The sequence below is a fragment of the Salmo trutta genome, chromosome 32 (genome assembly GCF_901001165.1).
Source record: "Salmo trutta chromosome 32, fSalTru1.1, whole genome shotgun sequence".
NCBI classification, from domain to species: Eukaryota; Metazoa; Chordata; class Actinopteri; order Salmoniformes; family Salmonidae; genus Salmo; species Salmo trutta.
The window spans coordinates 32,218,692-32,240,333 of NC_042988.1; the positions used below are offsets into that span (position 1 = coordinate 32,218,692).

At 43.7% G+C, this 21,642-nt stretch overlaps 1 protein-coding gene across 9 annotated transcripts in view; it reads left to right on the top strand.

Annotated features, from left to right (window-relative positions):
• The first annotated feature begins 844 nt into the window (after positions 1–844).
• Positions 845–21,642, top strand: part of LOC115171727 (trinucleotide repeat-containing gene 6C protein-like) — a 69,761-nt gene continuing 48,963 nt past the window's right edge. For 6 of the 9 annotated variants that reach the window (XM_029728802.1, XM_029728808.1, XM_029728810.1 and 3 more), the window contains exons 1-3: positions 845–1,154; positions 11,865–11,967; positions 14,869–14,890. In XM_029728802.1, coding sequence (XP_029584662.1) covers positions 11,905–11,967; positions 14,869–14,890 — 85 coding nt within the window. In that variant the 5' untranslated portion in view covers positions 845–1,154; positions 11,865–11,904. Of the gene's footprint in view, positions 1,155–1,203; positions 1,581–11,864; positions 11,968–14,868; positions 15,011–21,642 lie in introns of those variants that run through there. The other 3 variants (XM_029728803.1, XM_029728805.1, XM_029728807.1) reach the window with 3 other exon arrangements.

Here is a 21,642-nt window from a genome sequence, read left to right on the forward strand (position 1 = left end):
GCTTAGCCTGGGTGTGAATGGTAGATCAGAGCTAATGAGAGAGAGATATGGGTCCTTAGTGAGATCCAGATTTGGCTCGTTGCACAGTGAAATATTTGTCCGGCACTCTGATCGTATTTGTTTGTCTCTTGAGAGAGCGAGAGAAGGATGACAGAGAGAAACTGGAAGTGGGGGATGGAGAAGTTTATCGTTATCATTCCAGCATGACTAAAATATTGACTTGTGGAGGTAATTGTGTTTTCCTACCCGACCAGAGAGTAGATAGCATACAAGCCCATTGTAGCCTCCAATCTTCCATGCTGAGTCTCATTTTGTAGATTTGAATTGGCCCAGTTGGAATCATCACCTTAAGCTGCTAGAGAACCCTGTGGAGTCCACTTAAACATGTATTTCATTCTTTGTTTGCAACAACAACAACAAATAATATAGAAAAAGAAGGCATGGTGTGGGGTACTGCTGGTGTGTATGTGTGTGTGTTATGCAAATAGGAATGGAATGCTGGGCTGGCACAGAGAGCACTAACATGTTTGTAAGTGCTGGTGTATGATCAACATAAGATGTGTTGAAATTGTGCCCTCTGTAGGTGAAAAGTACATATCCAGCGAAGCATAAACATTGTACTTGCTCACATAACACATTAGGAACTAAACATTCTAAATCTTCAAAAGCTACAGAACTGTGAGCTCAAACACTGTATAGCTATAACAAATGCATTGCTTTCTTAATAAGCAAGTCAGAAAGGGAGAGGAAGGAAACAAGGAGGTAGAGAGAGGTTGGCCACTGTAGTTGTCATGGAAACGGCGAGGCGGAGCATGGGGAGCCTTTTTGAGTGGGACCCGTTTGTTATTGGAGGTCACGTGGCCAGTGGCTAGGGACAGAGGCACGTCCTGTACCTCGGATTGAAGCGTCGCGAGCTGCTGCTATCACTAGTTTGAACAAAATGGCTGCAGTGGCACCACTAACGAAAGCCCACTGAACGGTAGGAATTATCATCGACGATGTTTTAATGGATATCTTGGAAATACACCCTCTCCAAATATTGGATTTTGCAAGAATTTGCTCTCTTGGATTCCTCTATTTGCGAGCATTTCACAGTCGCGTGCTGTAAAACATATTTTTTTGCACTTTAAAAATGTCAGCTCATCAAAGACAAGGTAGGTTACTGAAATTGCATATGGTGTTAATTTTTATATTTAGCTGAAAAGTTACACAAGTTGCACCGATATACTTTATCTTGCTTGACATTAGCTAGCTTGTTTGCTTAAATATCGCACTTTGCTGCCATTTTTTCCTCTTTCTGACACTTGCTCTATTTCACGTTGTTTCCGAGATAATCAACATTTGCTTTGGTTGTTTGCAAATAAATTCGAGACTAGAAAACACGTTTTGAACCTAAAACTTTGCCAAATGGTTAGGACTACAGAGAGCTAACGTTAACTGTGTTGCTTTGCTACTGTAGCTTCTTGCTGCGACCGAATTCTTGGTCTGTGATACGAGTATCAAGGACAGAACATCGATTGTCATGCAAATTACACCTCAAATTGAATTCAAATTCACTAAAGCCCACAGTAGGAAATAAGGTAAGACGTATTGTATTTTCTAATCTTTTAACATGATTTATTTAGAGAAATATTTAGAGGGGCCGGGATTCGCATCCAAGCAACCTGATATGTGGCTGCAGCTTCCGATTGATAAACAGCATCCATTTATCAAAACAGTGCCTAATGCCTTCATGTTTGAGCATTGCAACATTGTTGGCAATTTTATAAATTTGACTACCAAGGGCTTTTTATTAAGTAACTTCATTGTAATAACCATTTAAAATAAAAAAGTGTATTCATAAAATGAAACAAAACTGATCTGAAATGCAAACATATATAATGCACACTGGGAGGAAAATTATCAGTATAGTTAGAAAGATGGAACTTTGACCGTGACATTTGCATTGACCAATGAAATTCATAATGGGCTTCAACAACATCCCACATGGCATGCCGACTGGCATATGTGTTTGAAATGCTAAGCATATAGATCTGTTCTAGAGTAAGCAGGTAGGCATTCGGTACTACTGTGGTGATAAAATATACAATGTAGTCAAATACAGAAACAAAATTAGCTGGTTGGGGTCACAAGCAGGACTACTATCCAATGACCGGTACAGTAATGGGGGTGGTTAAACAAAGAGCCCGCAATTGCTTGGCTAATATCTGTGAGGTTCTACACATTTGAGATTGGTGGTTTGGAAGTCCATCTTGGATCCTTTCCCATTCTTATGGCACTTCTGGTTAACTGCTTTGGCCCTGGTCTTGTCTAGAAGGGATACAGTTTTTGTCAAAATTGACTTTTTGTTGCAGGTTAGGAGAATTAGGTTAGGAAAACAACTTTTGGTGTCAAATTTGACAAGCTGCATCCCATCTAGACACAACCTTTGGCCCTTGTGTGGTCGGAATACAGCCAATCAAATCTCTCTAGTCTAACCAAACAGACATGGCTGAAGCTGGGTCCACACTTCCAAGCTTGGTTCTCTGCTTCAGCCTGCCAGGTTTCTGTTGGTTGCTGATTTTTAAAAGGTAACGACTAGCAAGCGTTTTCTTCCTCTTGCGTCCTCTGACATGAATACACATTTATTGTTGGTGGTAACTGCCTCCTGCTCTGGGCATGCAGTCATAATGGCAGTGCTGGGCTGCCCTGGCATGAGTCTGTCTGTCTCCCAGAGAGGATGGGGCTTGCCTGGCTGGAAGATGGGCCATGTTGCCGGAGTTGGATGTGCTCCAGAGGAAGGTTGCTTTATTGTTCACAAGGCTTTGTTTATTTGGCCTGTTTATTTGAATAGAGACATACAAGCACAGGGTTATTTGAGAAAATGGATAGACCCATCAGATGTTGTAGCAGTTTAGCTTATGCTAGTCAACACCCGGCCCTAGATGTGTTTATAGGAAGAGGTCCCGTACCATTATTTCAGCGAGAGGGACTCCATGGCACAATGAGCTGTTCTTCTACAGTTGGAATCCTTTGAACTGTCAAGATGTCATAATCTCTTTTAATTGAAACACATTTTCTCTTCTTGTATCCCTGTGACATCTGTCATTACACTGTCTTCACGGTCACTTGACATCGACCACCCCACACACACACTCTTAATGCTCTGATTACTATACAGATCAGGTCTTAGGCCTGCATTCAGTTACTCTCCTCAGCTGGGCATAGACACAGTGGCTTGATAGCTAGGTTAGGTTTCTGTGGCAGCTCTGGCAGTTTGGCTTACAGGGTAGTTGTTTGCCTTTGAAATGACTAACCTTGCTCTTTGTGAAATGCTCTGATGTCAAACTGTTTCTTAGAGATAGGTTTACATGTTTTGACTTTGCATGCCACACTATTGGCTAACCAGGACAGGATCTCTGAGGTAATGGTTTTGATTGGCTCTATTTGTTACAAGTTAGCATTGTTGATAGTCCCAAATTATTCCCTGATCTGCCCCTCAGAGATTTGCCAGGCAAGGCCTAGAAGAAGAACACGCGAATATCAACAACTCAAAAACTGTCAGAAGAATCCAAAGTTGTTATTAGTCAGGTCTGAATAAGTACAAAGCGATCGAAGCACAGATCAGCATAACTAAAGCGTATCACTCTCCTAGTCCCGACTCAGCAGTTTGGTCCTCAGGCGTTCTCCAAGCAGCCAGAAAGGCAAATTCATTCTTGATAATTGAGTGCCATACAAGTGGATGTAGTAGGCTGAATATGAAATATAGTTTACGCCCAAGTGAGAAAAAGCCTTGATCCACAGCATCTTCACATGAATAATTTAATCTGATTCTGAATACCGCCAACACCCAGCAGGTTCTGTCGCTAACTAGTCATTAGCTCAATTCTATTAAACATCTTTTTGTTGATGATCTAAAGAGTGGACCTTTTCATTCTTTGTCACGTGGGTTTCATATGCTAGTGTAACTAAGCACTCAACAGCCAGTCTGTTTGATTTGACAGATATTCTTGCACTAGATTATGTCGTTTGCATTCAGCTCACACAGTGAACTGCAAATTCTAAAAGTTGTGCAGACTTGCAAGGGAAATATCACAGTTTGGGAAGGAACCACACTTGAAGATATTCTACCCACTATTAGAATCTCTGTTCTAGATTAAACATCGATCTCAGTGGGAGATATGCTAGTGATTTTATAACTGCAAATTCAAAGAGTTGTACAAGCTGGCAATGGAAATATCACAGTCTGCAAACCCCACTTTGAGATATTGTCCAAGATATCCTAGTGAATTCATAAATGGATATGGACGTCCATCCTCCTAACTAGGCTACCAGACTTGAAACGGAATGGACGCCATCTCTTTTGATAAGATGTAGACTAGACCTAGCATACCTCTGAAGCACAATCCTTCTGTTTCCTTATAAACAACTCATTCCCCTTATAATGTCATCATTGACTTTTCCCTATTACGGGCAGCACTCATTCAATGGCACCATGTTGGTAAACGTTAGGCCAGGTTTAACGAGCCATGAAGCTGGTGCTGGGGCTTTTCTCTCTGCTAAACGCATGTTCACTCCCAGAGGGGCCGAGCTCTGGGGCAGAACACTTGTCATTCTCCAAGTAGACCTAAATGAGGCAAAAGGGAGATTATTGAAAGGCCCTTGAAGTGAACAGTAGGGTTTGTCCCCCTGAGGTCTGACTGAAGGCTTGGCTTTTTTCTTCGTAGACTTCTGAAGAGAGGCCCACTTGAGGTGACCAATTTGTGAGTCATCCACTGATTCCACTCTCTATCTAACGGCCTCTCAAGCCCAGTGTCAGTACTTCAATAGACTTTATATCCTTTAGCGTTGTATGTAAAAATATTTTGTATAATATTCTTTTTTTAAATTACACTAAGAAATGCAGACTAGGCTACTTGGCCAAAGAGGGCCATTGAACATGTTAATGGGAGTTAGCTCATCAGTTGAACATTCAGCAAGTCTAGCAAGTTGTTTTATTGAATTCACACAAAGTTCTGGAGTTCTTCTTCACCCGCTTCAGTAAAAATTGTTCCTGACTCCCCAGCCCTGCACAAAGACAGCATTTATTACGTTGATCGGTCTTAATTTAGTCTTCTTGCTACGTGAGTTTCCCTTCACATACAGCCCTTTCACTATTCAGACCTGCTGGATAATGGCTTTTTATGAAGATGAATGTGGAAACGGAGCAAGTGCTACGTGATTGGAGTCTAATAAGTTATTTTGTTGGTGACGTTCTGTGATCTATTGGAGCAATAAATAGTTTGACCGGGCTGGTGAAACGGCTGCTCCGGTTACTGACGGAGAGGATGAAAGTCATCGGGAACTTCAACTGCTGGAGCCGATCCATAGATTTTATTTCTGGAGGCCTGCTAAGAGTGCCAGGAGGAGTGGAGCATCTGACAAATCTCCTGTCCTTGTGGATCAGCCCTGGCCAGAGCATTAACATGACTTCATAGAGAATAGCTTGCAGTTGTTGGAAGAGGGAGATCCTCTTCACTATGTTAGAGGAATAACTATTGCCCAGTTGTTGTTTTTTCTCTTTCCTTATACAGTACCACTCAAACGTTTGGACACCTACTCAATGCTGTTATGTAGGCAAAGAGTGGCTACTTTGAAGAATCTCAAATATAAAATATATTTTAATTTTTTATTTATTTTTTGGTTACTACATGATTCCATATATGTTATTTCATCGTTTTTATGTCTTCACTATTATTCTACAATGTAAAAAATAAAGAAAAACCCTTGAATGAGTAGGTGTGTCCAGACTTTTGACTGGTACTCTGTGTGTGTGTGTGTGTGTAGATATATTTCTCACACACACGTGTTTGTTTCATGAGCTAAAATTAAAGATCCCGGAAATGTTCCATACGCACAAAAAGCGTATTTCTCTCCAATTTTGTTTAAATCCCTGTTAGTGAGCATTTCTCCTTTGCCAAGATAATACATCATTTTTACATTTTAGTAATTTAGCAGACGCTCTTATCCAGAGCGACTTACAGTAGTGAATGCATACATTTCATACATTTAATTTCATGCATTTTTTTGTACTGGCCCCCCGTGGGAATTGAACCCACAACCCTGGCGTTGCACACACCATGCTGGCGTTGCAAACACCATGCTCTACCAACTGAGCCACAGGGAAGACCCTGTGGCTCACATGTGTGGCATATCAAGAAACTGATTTATCAGCATGATCATTACACAGGTGCACCTTGTGCTGGGTACAATAAGGCCACTCTAAAAAGTGCAATTTTGTGTCACAACAATGCCACAGATGTCTTAAGTTTAGGGAGCTTGCAATTGGCATGCTGACTGCAGGAATGTCCACCAGAGTTGTTGCCTCCAAAGTCGTTTTAGAGAATTTGTCATTATGTCCAACCGGCCTCACAACCGCAGACCACGTGTAACCGCCCAGGACCTCCACACCCGGCTTCTTCACCTGTGGGATCGTCTGAGAACAGTCACATTTAGTAATTTTAAGTCCCACCCTTCAGCTACCATCAATACCTACCATCTATCTCTGAACACCATCCAGTTTTGATTTCTATTTGCCACATTTTTCAGCTGTGATGTTTCACAATAGTTCTGAACCTTTATATTCTCATAGTTTCTACAGATTGTAAATTAAAGAAACATTTTTGTTCAGAGTATTATTATATTATTGGTGAATTGACTATGACTTTTCAAATCACCCAGCAGTGCTATTTGCAGAGTTGGCTCCAGGTAAATTCTTCAGCCGTTCCTGAACCTGCGACCAAAAACAATCTACATATTTGACAGTACCAAAACAAGTGATCTAATGATTGTCTCTTCGCAGCAAAATCTGCAGTGTTGGGATGGTTTTATCACCCATTAATATAACATTTAATTGGTTGCAAGAATTTTGTATAATTTAAATTGAAAAACGAAGTTTTGAATCTGGCGTCGTTTTGTGTATCAGTTCATAAACCATGTGCCGTGGAATCGGTACATCAAAAATCTCTTCTCAACTATTTTGCAATCTATATGGCACAGCTGTCACTTTTTTGTTGTTGTCCTGAAATGAAACTGGTATACTTTTTATCACAATTATTTTAACCAATTTTGGTTTAATGCAGGGCCGACAGAGAAGTTCCTTAAAATGGAAGTGCTTCTTCCATTTTTGTGGTAATGCTGCAATTAGTTGGTTTTAATTTTAGATTGAGCAGACATTTATGTTAGCTGCATGTGTGACAACTCAACCAGTCCTATAATTTACAAAGTAATTTATTTTCAAATTATATTTTTTTGATCAATTAGTATATTTGAGTTTAACCATTAGTATTTGTTCTGTCTTTTCTGATGGATTAAACTGAAATTGCAACCAACTTTCATATGGATTGTTTTAAAAATAGCGATGTTCATTTTCAAAGAACAGGAAGAGAGCGGTTGTAATCGGGGGAAAAAGGCCATTCTTGAACATGGGGTGAGCCATTCTTACTAAGCTGCTAGAGAACCAGTTCAAATGTAAGTGTAGTTGGATGATTGAAGCCTTTAGTGAGATGATTTAATATTCAATTGTTTATGTCCTGCAAATTAATATTCATTATAATTTTGTCTGGCTTGTCATTCCAAATTAAATATAATTAACCCATTTGTATAAGAGATTCTCCAAAATTTAAATATTCCAGGCATTTATGTATAAATTCAAGTTGTATTTTATCAAAAGCCTTTTTCAAATTCCGCTGTGAATATCAGGTCTGTTTCCCAGATTTTTAAAATGTAACTGTCTTTGTTTTGGCGGATGGATGGTGTTTTGGGATACCCGAAGGGCTCCAATATGGCACATCAGATCTCGTTTTCCAGAGCGTTTTGGGAAGTGCGGTCTGTCTTCCTAATGTATGAGCGTGCCGAGCAGAGGGGCTGCAGTCTGATTCCGCCATTGCGGCTGCTGCAGTTGCTAGCGAGCAAGCAATCCTTCTCCCGGGGGCTCAGCAGCCTCGCTCTTATTTGTCTTGCAGTGCTGGCATTCCTGGCTCTGTGCCCAGTGACTATCCTCTCGCAAGCCCCCTTCCCCCCCACCGCCACACACACACACACACACACAGCCCCTCGGTCTCATTGCGCGCGCACACACCCACCACCTCCCCCCTTCCTTTTATGTGTTCTCACATACACCAGAGTGTCTGGATATCAAAAGCAACCTGCACCACCCACCTCCCCACCCCATCATACCATTACTCTCCTTATTGTACGGTCCTTCCTCTACCCTCTCTAATTGCCTTTTGTCCGCCTTTGTTCCCAGAAGCAGTCTGGTTTAATAGACATCACCTCTCTAATCCTCTTGTTGTGTTTTAGTGGTTCTATCCTCCAGCACCATTGTTGTAAGGGGTTTACCTCACCAGCAGCATCCAGCTCAAGGCTGTACGTTTAGCTTATCAATCACTGTCTTCCTGCTCCAAACTGACTGCTGGCTGGCACTGCCTCAATGTCCATGTCAGTCATTCAACCCTCTGACAGTCAAAACAACTCATTTGTTCAATGTCTCTCTCATTTAGGTACCTTATTTGGCATTGCTTGGGGATCCATCTCCCTAGACCACGCTCGCTCTCTGGCTCGCTCTCTGGCTCGCTCTCTGGCTCGCTCTCTGGCTCGCTCTCTCTCTGGCTCGCTCTCTCTCTGGCTCGCTCTCTCTCTGGCTCGCTCTCTCTCTGGCTCGCTCTCTCTCTGTCTCGCTCTCTCTGTCTCGCTCTCTCTCTGTCTCGCTCTCTCTCTGTCTCGCTCTCTCTCTGTCTCGCTCTCTCTCGCTCTCTCTCTGTCTCGCTCTCTCTCTGTCTCGCTCTCTCTCTGTCTCGCGCTCTCTCTGTCTCGCGCTCTCTCTGTCTCGCGCTCTCTCTGTCTCGCGCTCTCTCTGTCTCGCGCTCTCTCTGTCTCGCGCTCTCTCTGTCTCGCGCTCTCTCTGTCTCGCGCTCTCTCTGTCTCGCGCTCTCTCTGTCTCGCGCTCTCTCTGTCTCGCGCTCTCTCTGTCTCTCACACACTAGGGCTGCACAATTAATCGGATTCACATTGAAATCGCAATATTGGTAAGAACAGGCAGTTAACCCACTGTTCCTAGGCCGTCATTGTAAATAATAATTTGTTCTTAACTGACTTGCCTAGTTAAATTAAGGTTAAAAAAAATGATCCGTGTCACGTGATATTTTGAAAGGCATCTCAGCCCAGTGTAACGGACGTTTTTATAGTTAGTTTTCCTCTTGCAGCGGCGCAAGCAGCACCGTTCCTCCTCCTCGCTGTTAGTTACTATATGTTTGCTGTTCTGTTGGGTCAAATGCAGTCAACTGATTTTTTTTTTTCCCAAACAAGAATGATGCTGCTTTCTACTTTCATTATTAATATAAGTCATTCTCTTTCTATGATTCCAACAGTTCATCCAAGTGATTTGATCTTTGTTCCACGTCAAATTGCAATCGTAATATTTGGTTAAAAAAAACGAAAGTCCTTGTTTCACAGTCCTTTTACCAGAGTCGTCGTCTTACACAAGGACCAACTGATCCCGAACAGAAATGATTCTGGACAGTTTCCAGTATGTGTAGCCTAGGTCTATGTTCTCCGGCTCAGCCTGTGCCTAGACAGACAGCAGTTTAGATCAGCTGGGCCATCACTCCATTCCTCTGATACTGTGTGACACTAGCACAGTGCATCAATGTTGAATGGAGACGGTGGCTATATTTAGCCAGCAGCTGTAGCTAGGCTTTATAGCTGGGCTGTGGGCCCCACAAAAATAAATATTTATGGATCTAATGGGTTAGCTGTGGTATGGAAGCACATCGGAGTTCTGAGGCAAATTTCCATCCACATAATCTCAGGTCTTCAACCCTAAAAACAGCCAGACGATAGGAGTTGCCTATTAATAGCTCTGTTCTTTCCTACTGCTGCTCTTTGGAACCAAATAGGCCAACATGGAGAACACTGCAGCGGCTTATGGCTAGTCAACAGTTTTTCACTTAATACATGGAGCTACATGCACTCAGCTCTGTTCCAAGCTAGTCTGTGGCCCATACTGTGAGGTAACTCCCGGTGAAGTGTTAAGAGGACCAAAGCCAAGATTAGCCCCCGAGATTGGCCAACCGACTGGCTGATTAGCCTATCAGTGCATGGCTACGTGGATATGTGAAATACGGCGTGTTTTGTGTGTAATTTCTTTGAGACATTCGCCAGCCTACACACATTACTATTATCAGGTCAGTTGTTTTAGCTTAGTCACTAATTGTCTGCGTGAGCAACTGAGCCTCCTTCTGTTGTATTGAAGTCTGTGGTAGACTTTCCTTATTGTGCTTCAGCCTGCTTCTTTGCCTTCTGTTTATATTGTATCCTAATGGAAGAAGGGGAGCAGACTGTTGGTTATGGTAGTTGTGTTTTTATAGGCTAGTCATGTTTCTCAAACCTTTCCCCCAGACATGTTGAATTCCAACAAAGACACACCTGATTTGGGCTCCCGAGTGGGGCGGTGGTCTAAGGCACTGCATCTCAGTGCTAGACGCGTCACTACAGACCCTGGTTCGATTCCAGGCTGCATCACAACCGTCTGTGATTGGGAGTCCCGTAGGGCGGCGCACAATTGGCCCAGTGTCGGCCCAGTGTCATCCGGGGTAGGCCGTCATTGTAAATAAGAATTTGTTCTTAACTGACTTGCCTAGTTTAAATAAATTCAACTAATCAAATTTGGTATTTCTAGAGACACTGTCAACCCTGATGCCCCGAAGACCGGTGACTAATATACAGTGCACTGTGCAGTGGTCTAAAAACCTAACTGACTCTGGATCAGTGCTTATTAAGGGCCAACATCCACCACCACCTCTCCACCTGGCTGCACACTCATCAGGCCTCGGGAGCTCTTGTTGCCAGGCGATGGCACGGCATTGCAGCACATGCTTGGCTTACATTTTTAGGTGCAATTTCTCATCTCCGGTTCAAGGAAACCGGATTCCAATTTATGTATTTTTCCATGCAGTTATAATTCTCCCATCTCTGTCCTTAAATGCCGGAGCTTTTTAAGTGAAAAGAGAAAAGGCCTAGGCTTATTAAGGCTAAATATAGGATCGGGATGCATCCCAAATGGCACCCTATTCCCTAATATAGTGCTCTGGTCTAAAGTAGTGGACAATGTAGGGAATAGTGTGCCATTTGGGACGCTGAATACCCAACTCTCCTCTGGAACAGCTTGCTGCTCGTGAAAGGATGTGGAAATGTCAGGTCGTTTATTTTTTTATTTTATGGCTTTGGGGCATGTGTGTGGAGTGGAGGCCTGGCAGGCCTTTGTCTCTGAGAGCTGGGTACCTACCAGGTAAGATGCAGGACTCTGAGGGATCTGGGGAGTGGCAGTTAGTACTGAGTGTGGCTGTGCCTCACTTTACCAGGGCCATTCAATACTGGTCATAGAGATGTCAGGCAGCCGGTCAAAAGCAATGCACTGTATTGTGAATAACGGTATCTTTTTGAGACGCAGCCTTACTCAGCCTACTGAATCTGGATTGTCTTGGTGGTGGTAGGTACTGGCTGGATGTCTGGTGATTGAAGAATGGGGCCTCATATCAAGGGTTTCAGTAACACTAAGAGGACCACAGCTCTGGCCTCCACCAGCACCACAATGCCTCCTAATAGTTTCCAGACCACACAAGTCATCCACACAAGCCAGCCTGAGCCAATACAACCCACGCCACACACACACGCAGGTCAATCTGTACATTCCCTCAGTAAAGAGCTGGAGTGAGTAGTTATAACTCTCTACATCAGAATGGAATTCATGGGACGGGGAGATTCCAGGTGTTCACGTGCAGACAGAGTCCTCACCTCGCTAGCGACCGCGTTGTAAAACATGTCTGTCTTTTGATCCTCTGTTCCAGCCGAGAGAAGAAGCAGGGAACACGAGACCAGAACCATTTGATGGAAGAAAAGAAAAAGAGAAAGCAAGAAGAAAAGAAAAAGAAGGAAGCTGCTCAGAAAAAGGTGTGACGTCATATGTTTCTTGTTGTTTGGACACACTTCTATCATACTACCTTATACAAGCACCAACTAGAGGTAGGTTCAATTAGGGCCGATTCCAAGTTTTCATAACAATCGGTAATCGGCATTTTTGGACACCGATTATGACTGATTACATTGCACTCCACGAGGGGACTGCGTGGCAGGCTGACTACCTGTTATGCGAGTGCAGCAAAGAGCCACGGTAAGGTGCTAGCTAGCATTAAACGTATCTTATAAAAAACAATCAATCTTAACATAATCACTAGTTAACTACACATGGTTGATGATATTACTAGTTTATCTAGCTTGTCCTGCGTTGCATATAATCGATGCGGTGCCTGTTAATTTATCACCGCCAAACGGGTGATTTAACAAGAGCATTCGCGAAGAAAGCACTGTCGTTGCACCAATGTGTACCTAACCATAAACATCAATGCCTTTCTTAAAGTCAATACAAGTATATATTTTTAAACCTGCATATTTAGTTAATATTGCCTGCTAACATGAATTTATTTTCACTAGGGAAATTGTGTCACTTCCCTTGTGTTCTGTGCAAGCAGAGTCGGGGTATAAGCAGCAGTTTGGGCCACCTGGCTCGTTGCGAACTGTGTGAAGACCATTTCTTCCTAACAAAGATCGTAATTAATTTGCCAGAATTGTACATAATTATGACATAACATTGAAGGTTGTGCAATGCAACAGCAATATTTAGACTAAGGGATGCCACCCGTTAGATAAAATATGGAACAGTTCCGTATTTCACTGAAAGAATAAATAGTTTCCGGATTAGACCACATTAATGACCCAAGGCTCGTATTTCTGTGTGTTTATATTATAATTAAGTCTATGATTTGATAGAGCAGTCTGTCTGAGTGGTGGTAGGCAGCAGCAGCAGGCTCGTAAGCATTCATTCAAACAGAACTTTCCTGCATTTGCCAGCAGCTCTTCGCTGTGCTTCAAGCATTGTGCTGTTTATAACTATAAGCCTATCAACTCCCGAGATTAGGCTGGCAATACTAAAGTACCTATTAGAACATACAATAGTCAAAGGTATATGAAATACAAATGGTATAGAGAGAAATAGTCCTATAATAACTACAACCTAAAACTTCTTACCTGGGAATATTGAAGACTCAGGTTAAAAGGAACCATCAGCTTTCATATGTTCTGAGCAAGGAACTTAAACGTTAGCTTTTTTTACATGGCACATATTGCACTTTTACTTCTCCAACACTTTGTTTTTGCATTATTTAAACCAAATAGAACATGTTTCATTATTTATTTGAGACTAAATTTATTTTATTGATCTATTATATTAAGTTAAAATAAGTGTTCATTCAGTATTGTTGTAATTGTCATTATTACAAATGTATAGACTTTTTTTTGGTCCTCCAATCGGTATCGGCATGAGAAATTATGATCGGTCGACCTCTAGCACCAACCCCTATTTGTATCTTACTACCTCATACAAGCACCAACCCCTGTTTTTATCTTACTACCTCATACAAGCACCAACCCCTGTTTTTATCTTATTACCTCATACAAGCACCAACCCCTGTTTTTATCTTACTACCTCATACAAGCACCAACCCCTGTTTTTATCTTACTACCTCATACAAGCACCAACCCCTGTTTTTATCTTATTACCTCATACAAGCACCAACCCCTGTTTTTATCTTACTACCTCATACAAGCACCAACCCCTGTTTTTATCTTACTACCTCATACAAGCACCAACCCCTGTTTTTATCTTACTACCTCATACAAGCACCAACCCCTGTTTTTATCTTATTACCTCATACAAGCACCAACCCCTGTTTTTATCTTACTACCTCATACAAGCACCAACCCCTGTTTTTATCTTATTACCTCATACAAGCACCAACCCCTGTTTTTATCTTACTACCTCATACAAGCACCAACCCCTGTTTTTATCTTACTACCTCATACAAGCACCAACCCCTGTTTTTATCTTACTACCTCATACAAGCACCAACCCCTGTTTTTATCTTACTACCTCATACAAGCACCAACCCCTGTTTGTATCTTATTACCTCATACAAGCACCAACCCCTGTTTTTATCTTATTACCTCATACAAGCACCAACCCCTGTTTTTAATGGTGTAGCTTTACACAAAGCAAGATGATGATATCAGCCTCTACCCTGTGCCCTGCTCTCTTCCTCTCCTCTTTCACCCTCCCTCGCTCCCTCTCTCCCTCTGCTCTGAACCGTGTCAGTAAGTGATCCCTTTCCACTCCGTTGGCTAAACAGGCTAACGTGTCATGCTGCTTCTCTTTATCACATGCAGCCTCCTGTGAGGCTGAGGAAAGCAGAGCTGAAGGGAAGAGCTGGCTAGCGTGTGTGTGTGTTCCTGCATACGCCACTGTACCTGTGTGTGTTGTCTGCCTCTTATTTCACTTTCTGGCTAACTTAACCACATGACCCACCAGGCAATAGCCCTTAAGCTCAGCCGGTGGAGGGATGAACATAAAACATGTAGCATTATAATAGGGTAATAAGAACATTCCCCTGAACATTCTGTTCCAATGGAATGGGCTGGCTTCAGTCAGAGCAAGGCTGAAGTGCAGGCAGCCAACCCAGTAGCATGCTAACGCTAGCAGGCTAACTCCGAGAGAGACCTATTGATTGTCTGTTGCTTTAAAGATTGACATAAAACACATACTTCAGTTAGGACTCCTTTCTTTATTATGTGTATTTGACAGGGACAATAGGCCTACACATCAACATTCAATAAATGTGGCAGTTTTATCCAGCCAGCTCAATTTCATCTTTAGTCCCTTGTACTTGTGTTTTTTTGCGTGAACTCTTAAAAAAAAAAAAAAAAATATTTTGCTAATATGTTCTTCCTCTTTCTTTCCAGGTCACTGAACAGAAAACCAAAGGTGCGTTCTCATCTTTTCCAACATTCTGCAACCACTCCTACCTCCTATTACCTTAGACTGACTGACTGATTGAAAAGCGAGGGGGATGGAGGGAGAACAACAGTCGGAGCAACAGAGAAAGTGAGAGTATGCACAGTGTGCGCTTAGCTGGCAGGGTTTTGAAGTGAATTGAATCCAGAGCACTGTAGATAGAACACATCCTCTCACTTCCCTCTGTGCCAAAGCTCTTAATGAGCGAGAGAGAAGGACTGGAGAGAGGGAGAGGACCTGTTATGTGGTGTGACTGGCCAGATGGGGCCGGGAGGGGCTTATGTTTTGAGGGATAGTCGCTAGGAAAGCTCATTAGGGCATCTGTTAATGGTCCTGTAACGGCCATCTAGCACTTAACAGGAGGTTGGGGAAGTGGGGAGTTTAAAGGTCAAGATGAGGAAGGGACATCTGAGTGTAATAACCCTACAGGGTATAGTAGGCTGCAGGACTGTATCTACTGGAGCCTGTCTGTGCTGCTGAGCTGCAATAATGAGCAGTAATCTGGGTTAGTTAGCTTTGTTAGCCTGTTTCCATCCAGTTAGCTTTGTTAGCCTGTTTCCGTCCTGTTAGCCTGTTTCCGTCCAGTTAGCCTGTTTCCGCCCTGTTAGCCTGTTTCCGTCCTGTTAGCCTGTTTCCGTCCTGTTAGCCTGTTTCCGCCCTGTTAGCCTGTTTCCGCCCTGTTAGCCTGTTTCCGCCCTGTTAGCCTGTTTCCGCCCTGTTAGCCTGTTTCCGCCCTGTTAGCCTGTTTCCGCCCTGTTAGCCTGTTTCCGCCCTGTTAGCCGTAATCTGGGTTACGTAGTTTTCTTGGTTAGCATGTTTCCACCAAGCCATTTTGTATGGCTGAAAAGTCCCCTGAAAGCTGGCTGTGACACATTAGAATGTGGTGTTGAGAGCAGGGTTAGTGTGAAGGTGCAGGAATACTGGTAACAACAGGCAGGGAGAGGCCACCAGCGTAATACTGCACTTTTCTACTGTGGTTGGAATGGGGAGGTCCAACCTGGTCTGATGGAGAATATATATATATATACATTTTAGTCATTTAGCAGACGCTCTTATCCAGAGCGACTTACAGTAGTGAATGCATACATTTCATATTTTTTTCTTCCCCATACTGGTCCCCCGTGGGAATCGAACCCACAACCCTGGCGTTGCAAACACCATGCTCTACCAACTGAGCCACATATGGGGGGGTGGATGGAGGAATAGAGAGATTGGGGTGAAAAAGGCAAAGGAAATTCACCTGGCTTGTCACAAACATATATTCCTGAGAAGGAAATGGCAGAAGTGAAAGTAAGGGTCTGAAGGAAAGAGACTGCAGGAACAAAGTACATGAAAGAAACAGAGGGAGTAGAGTGACAAAGTGAGCGAGAACACACTAGTTTCCTGTCTACAGTTTACACATACAGTAAGCAGTGCGCATCATCTAGATCAACATAAAAGGCACATGTGTGCACACAGTACATTCATATAAATAAGTTCCCTCTGCCTCACCGACCTCCACGGGGACTGTGTAGTATAGGCACTCATACAAACACAATTATATCAATGCATAGGTCAACAGACTTTTATGAATAAATTAGTACAATCACATGTGCATCTGTATAAACTAGGGATATTCAACAATTACCCTACGAGGTCTGTCGCCTGCTGGTTTTCTGTTCTACCTGATAATTCATTGCCCACACCTGGTGTCCCGGGTCTAAATCAGTCCCTGATTAGAGGGAAACAATGAAAAAAACGCAGTGGACCTGGCTTTGAAGTCCAGAGGTTAGTTTGAAGGGGTCTAGACTGTCACATAAAAAAGTTGACAAGTACACACACAGACCCACGTGTCCTTATGTATGGTTTCCATCAGCCAGTCCCTAGCGTGAAAGCAGCACGTATTGCCTTTGGTGATCGTCTCCTACCTCTCTACAGTGTCTTCCTGACTGTGGCCTAGTTACAGCTCATCAGCCTCTCTCCATGCAGTTCTGGTTCATAGCCATTTCTCTGTCTCTATAGAGCGAGAGGTATTCTACCACTACCATCTGGTGTTACAACACAGCCGTGTCTTAGTTTCTACCACCACTACCATCTGGTGTTACAACACAGCCGTGTCTTAGTTTCTACCACCACTACCATCTGGTGTTACAACACAGCTGTGTCTTAGTTTCTACCACCACTACCATCTGGTGTTACAACACAGCCGTGCCTTAGTTTCTACCACCACTACCATCTGGTGTTACAACACAGCCGTGTCTTAGTTTCTACCACCACTACCATCTGGTGTTACAACACAGCCGTGCCTTAGTTTCTACCACCACTACCATCTGGTGTTACAACACAGCCGTGTCTTAGTTTCTACCACCACTACCATCTGGTGTTACAACACAGCCGTGCCTAAATCTCTCCTGTCTATGGCAGGTAGCATGCCCCACCCCATCAGACACCAGTCCTCCCTGTCTACTGGACCATCACCCATGTGGAGGCATGTTCTCCCTGGCGCTGCACGATGAGGGGATAGTGTAACATAGGGATACATACCCGGTAACTCTGTTAGCATGGAGAGGTCTGCGGTAGACCTTGAAGGATGAGAGCGATGGATGGATTAAGGAGGAGTAGGAGGGAGCATACACACAGCATCCATTCCAGACGGAGCTGCAGCCACCACATTTACATAGCGGCATAAGATCACATTGTTATTCCAAATCTGCGGCGACACAACGCTGTCATTTCATAAGATTAATTTGATGTTTCACATTGACTTAATTACACCCAGCGCTTTGTGTTGCAGCAGAGCCATAAATTGCAGTGTATTCTGGAGGGAATTTATTTATTCCACGCGCTGCCATCACTGTCATGTCTCTTTAGTGGCTAAACGCTATGAGAATGAATACAGTGGAGATGGATATTAGCCAATCACTGTACAGAGGCAAGGGGGGGATTCATTCAGTTGTTTATGCTGTTTTGTCTAGGAGTATGTTTAGGTTAGAGCTGATATGTTTTGTTGGGATTGTATATAGCAGAGGAGGCTGGTGGGAGGAGCTGTAGGAGGATGGGCTCATTGTAATGGCTGGAATGGAATATTGGAACGGTATCAAACATGGAAACCATGTGTTTGACTCATTCCATTTATTCCATTCCAACCATTACAATAAGCCTGTCCTCCTACAGCTCCTCCCACCAGCCTCCTCTGGTATGTAGCTGTGTCAGATCAAAGTTTATTGGTTGCGTACACAGATTAGCAGGTGCATTTAAATGCTTATGTTACTAGCTCCAACAGTAGAGCAGAATGGCTCGCAAATCACATATGTGATGTGAATTATACAAATGACTGAGATAGGACAGTGGCTGTTTATTTTAGTCTCTATCTCTCACACACACACACTCGGGGTAGGGATTCCTATTTTCCCGTAAATATGCCAAGTTTCAATACCAGGAATAATTCCAGTTCCCACTTTAAAGCGTTTAAAACCAAGATATGGTCACTATGCCAGGGTTCTCCCCCAAAAAGAGGGGCGCTGTGCCACCTTGTCGGCTTGGCTGCGCCACTATGTAAAGATTTCAGAGCAAATGAAACTGGTTTTTATTGATGATAGTTACTCGATCTTTGATCGCCATGACATTGTTGTGAATTGCTGAACAAGTTGTTCATAAATTTTGACTGTTATGTTCCTCAATTATTTGAGCGCATTTCAGCACATCTTGACACACAGCACACCCGGATAATAGCGTTGTCCAATCATACAGACTTTGTAACGGCAGTCAAACAAGTAAAATTACCAACGTTGCTAAGCTTGCTAGATAACCTCCAACGAATGACAGAATATCTCCTGTATTTGGCTAAATGGAGTTGCTGATTTTACAGACAGCAGATCAGCTCATCAGTAACTGGGAGATGAAGAGTGGAAATAACTTGATATTTAATCTATTTTAACGGGGACCAACTCTGTTTAAAAAATATCCGCATCTACGTTTGTTGATTCTCTACAGACGCTCTCATATGGACAGCAAGTACGAGACAGCACGGAGGAGATGGGCTAGTAGTATTTTCACATGCATCGGCCACAGACTTGATTTGATAATGTAACCTATGGATTACAGAATGAAGTTAGGAATGTTCATGCTGGACAAGAGTTAGGATTTTAGGTTTCAGTGGGATTGGGACTGGATAGGAAAATAGGATAGGCTCTAGGACAGGAGAAGATATAATTTTCTCTCATGCCTCTCTGAATTGGTAAGACTTAATTTCTGTGACAGATACACCTATTTAGTGAATTGTGCATAGGCCTGTGAAATGTGTGACTGTCGAAATGACAGCACAAAGAGGCCCGTGTTATTTTGTAGGCCTACTGTAGCCTGCTGTAGAGGTTTCCTGTAGGGTTTATTAACTGTGTGCGGGCAGCGTGTGCAGCCCCCCAGTGTCAATGATGTGTGTGCTTTGAATTCATGGTGACTGTGTGTGAAGTAAATCCACTAGGCTAATGGCTTCCAGGCGACAACCTGTTTGGATAATGTGCTGTTATATGTTGTGCTAACCTGCTGCGCATGTTGTGTATTTTGGGGAATTGCATTACTGCAACGTTGGGGGGGGGAAATGTTGTAGGCTAATCTCCCAGGTCTTGTCATTTTATTTTGGGGGGAAATGTGACAGTCCCGGGATCCAGTTATTCATGTTAATACCTACTCCTGGGGTGTCCAAGCCGACACTTCCAGCGACCACTCCACAACCCACACTACCTTCAGGAAGACATGAATCTATAGCTGTGTACGTTGAGGCGAGCAGGCTGGGTGTAAGGCTTGCGCTGGCTGCTGAGGGAGTTGTGGTGGGATGATGTATGGGGTGGACAGGCAGGGTTGAGTGGGCAGGTAAAGTAGCAGTGGAGTGTAGGAAACTGGGCAGTCAGGTAGAGGAGTTGGACTAAAATGGGTTACTGGAATAGGGGACGCAGTGGGCCAGTTGGATCTCTCTCATTAGGTCAGTTATATAACATTGACACTTTGTCTCACACACTCCTACTTGTGTGTGTGACTGAGAGTTCCACCTCTGAACAGGTCTCTCTCTCCCAGCCACCAGCTGCAGCTACTCCCCAGTACATTCCACCAATGCTTTATGATGGGGAAGTGGTGTGTGTGAAAGTCTCCTGTCCTGCTAACCTGAACCAGCTCCAGTCCTTGTGCCCTCATCCTGTCTGTCTGGCCTCCATCTTGGGTGCACACAAACACTCAAAGCCTTAAAGCTGCAATATGTAACGTTTTGGGCGACCTGACCAAATTTACATAGTAATGTGTGTTATAGACATTTTTTTGACATTTTAGTCATTTAGCAGACGCTCTTATCCAGAGCGACTTACATTTCATACATTTCTTTTCTGGCCTGGATCAGTCATTCTCATTTAAATCAAGTCTAAGAAGCGGTATACTGTATCTGTTTAATGTGTGCTATTTCTATGGTTCCCGTTCTTAAGTTTTGTTTTTGCATATTTTGGTTTTGTACACCAGCTGAAAATACAATATTTTGGGTTATGGAAACTATATTTCATAGCGGTTGAATTCTGTACATTATACCTGCTTGTTTTGTCACAAACTGAAATTAGGCAAACTATTAGAATTTTAGCAACCAGGAAATGGTGAGGTGATAGCTGCATAAAATGTTTTAAGTTGTTGAATAAAAGTATAGTGCCATTTCAATATACAGTAGTCAGACCAAAGTGTTAAACACAGTTAAGTCCTCCTGCCTTTTATACCTCTATGAGTTATCAGGAGCCCTCTGAGAGCGTTCCCTCTAAACTACAGTCCTCCTGCCTCTCAGACCTCTGAGGGATCAGGAGACCTGGGAGAGAGCTGTTCCTCTAAACTACAGTCCTCCTGCCTCAGACCTCTGAGGGATCAGGAGACCTGGGAGAGAGCTGTTCCTCTAAACTACAGTCCTCCTGCCTCTCAGACCTCTGAGGGATCAGGAGACCTGGGAGAGAGCTGTTCCTCTAAACTACAGTCCTCCTGCCTCTCAGACCTCTGAGGGATCAGGAGACCTGGGAGAGAGCTGTTCCTCTAAACTACAGTCCTCCTGCCTCTCAGACCTCTGAGGGATCAGGAGACCTGGGAGAGAGCTGTTCCTCTAAACTACAGTCCTCCTGCCTCTCAGACCTCTGAGGGATCAGGAGACCTGGGAGAGAGCTGTTCCTTGAAATTACAGCCCCATATTTAAACAGGATTAATTAAGCCCTATCATCTCCACCTCCCCTCTGAGACCCTCTGCTCAGTATGGCAGCTCAGCTCATCACGCTGAGGAGGGGGAGACAGACGAGCCCCTCTGAGACCCTCTGCTCAGTATGGCAGCTCAGCTCATCACGCTGAGGAGGGGGAGACAGACGAGCCCCTCTGAGACCCTCTGCTCAGTATGGCAGCTCAGCTCATCACGCTGAGGAGGGGGAGACAGACGAGCCCCTCTGAGACCCTCTGCTCAGTATGGCAGCTCAGCTCAACATGCTGAGGAGGAGACAGACGAGCCCCTCTGAGACCCTCTGCTCAGTATGGCAGCTCAGCTCAACATGCTGAGGGGGAGACAGACGAGCCCCTCTGAGACCCTCTGCTCAGTATGGCAGCTCAGCTCATCACGCTGAGGAGGGGGAGACAGACGAGCCCCTCTGAGACCCTCTGCTCAGTATGGCAGCTCAGCTCAACACGCTGAGGAGGGGGAGACAGACGAGCCCCTCTGAGAACCTAAGGGAGACACACTCCCA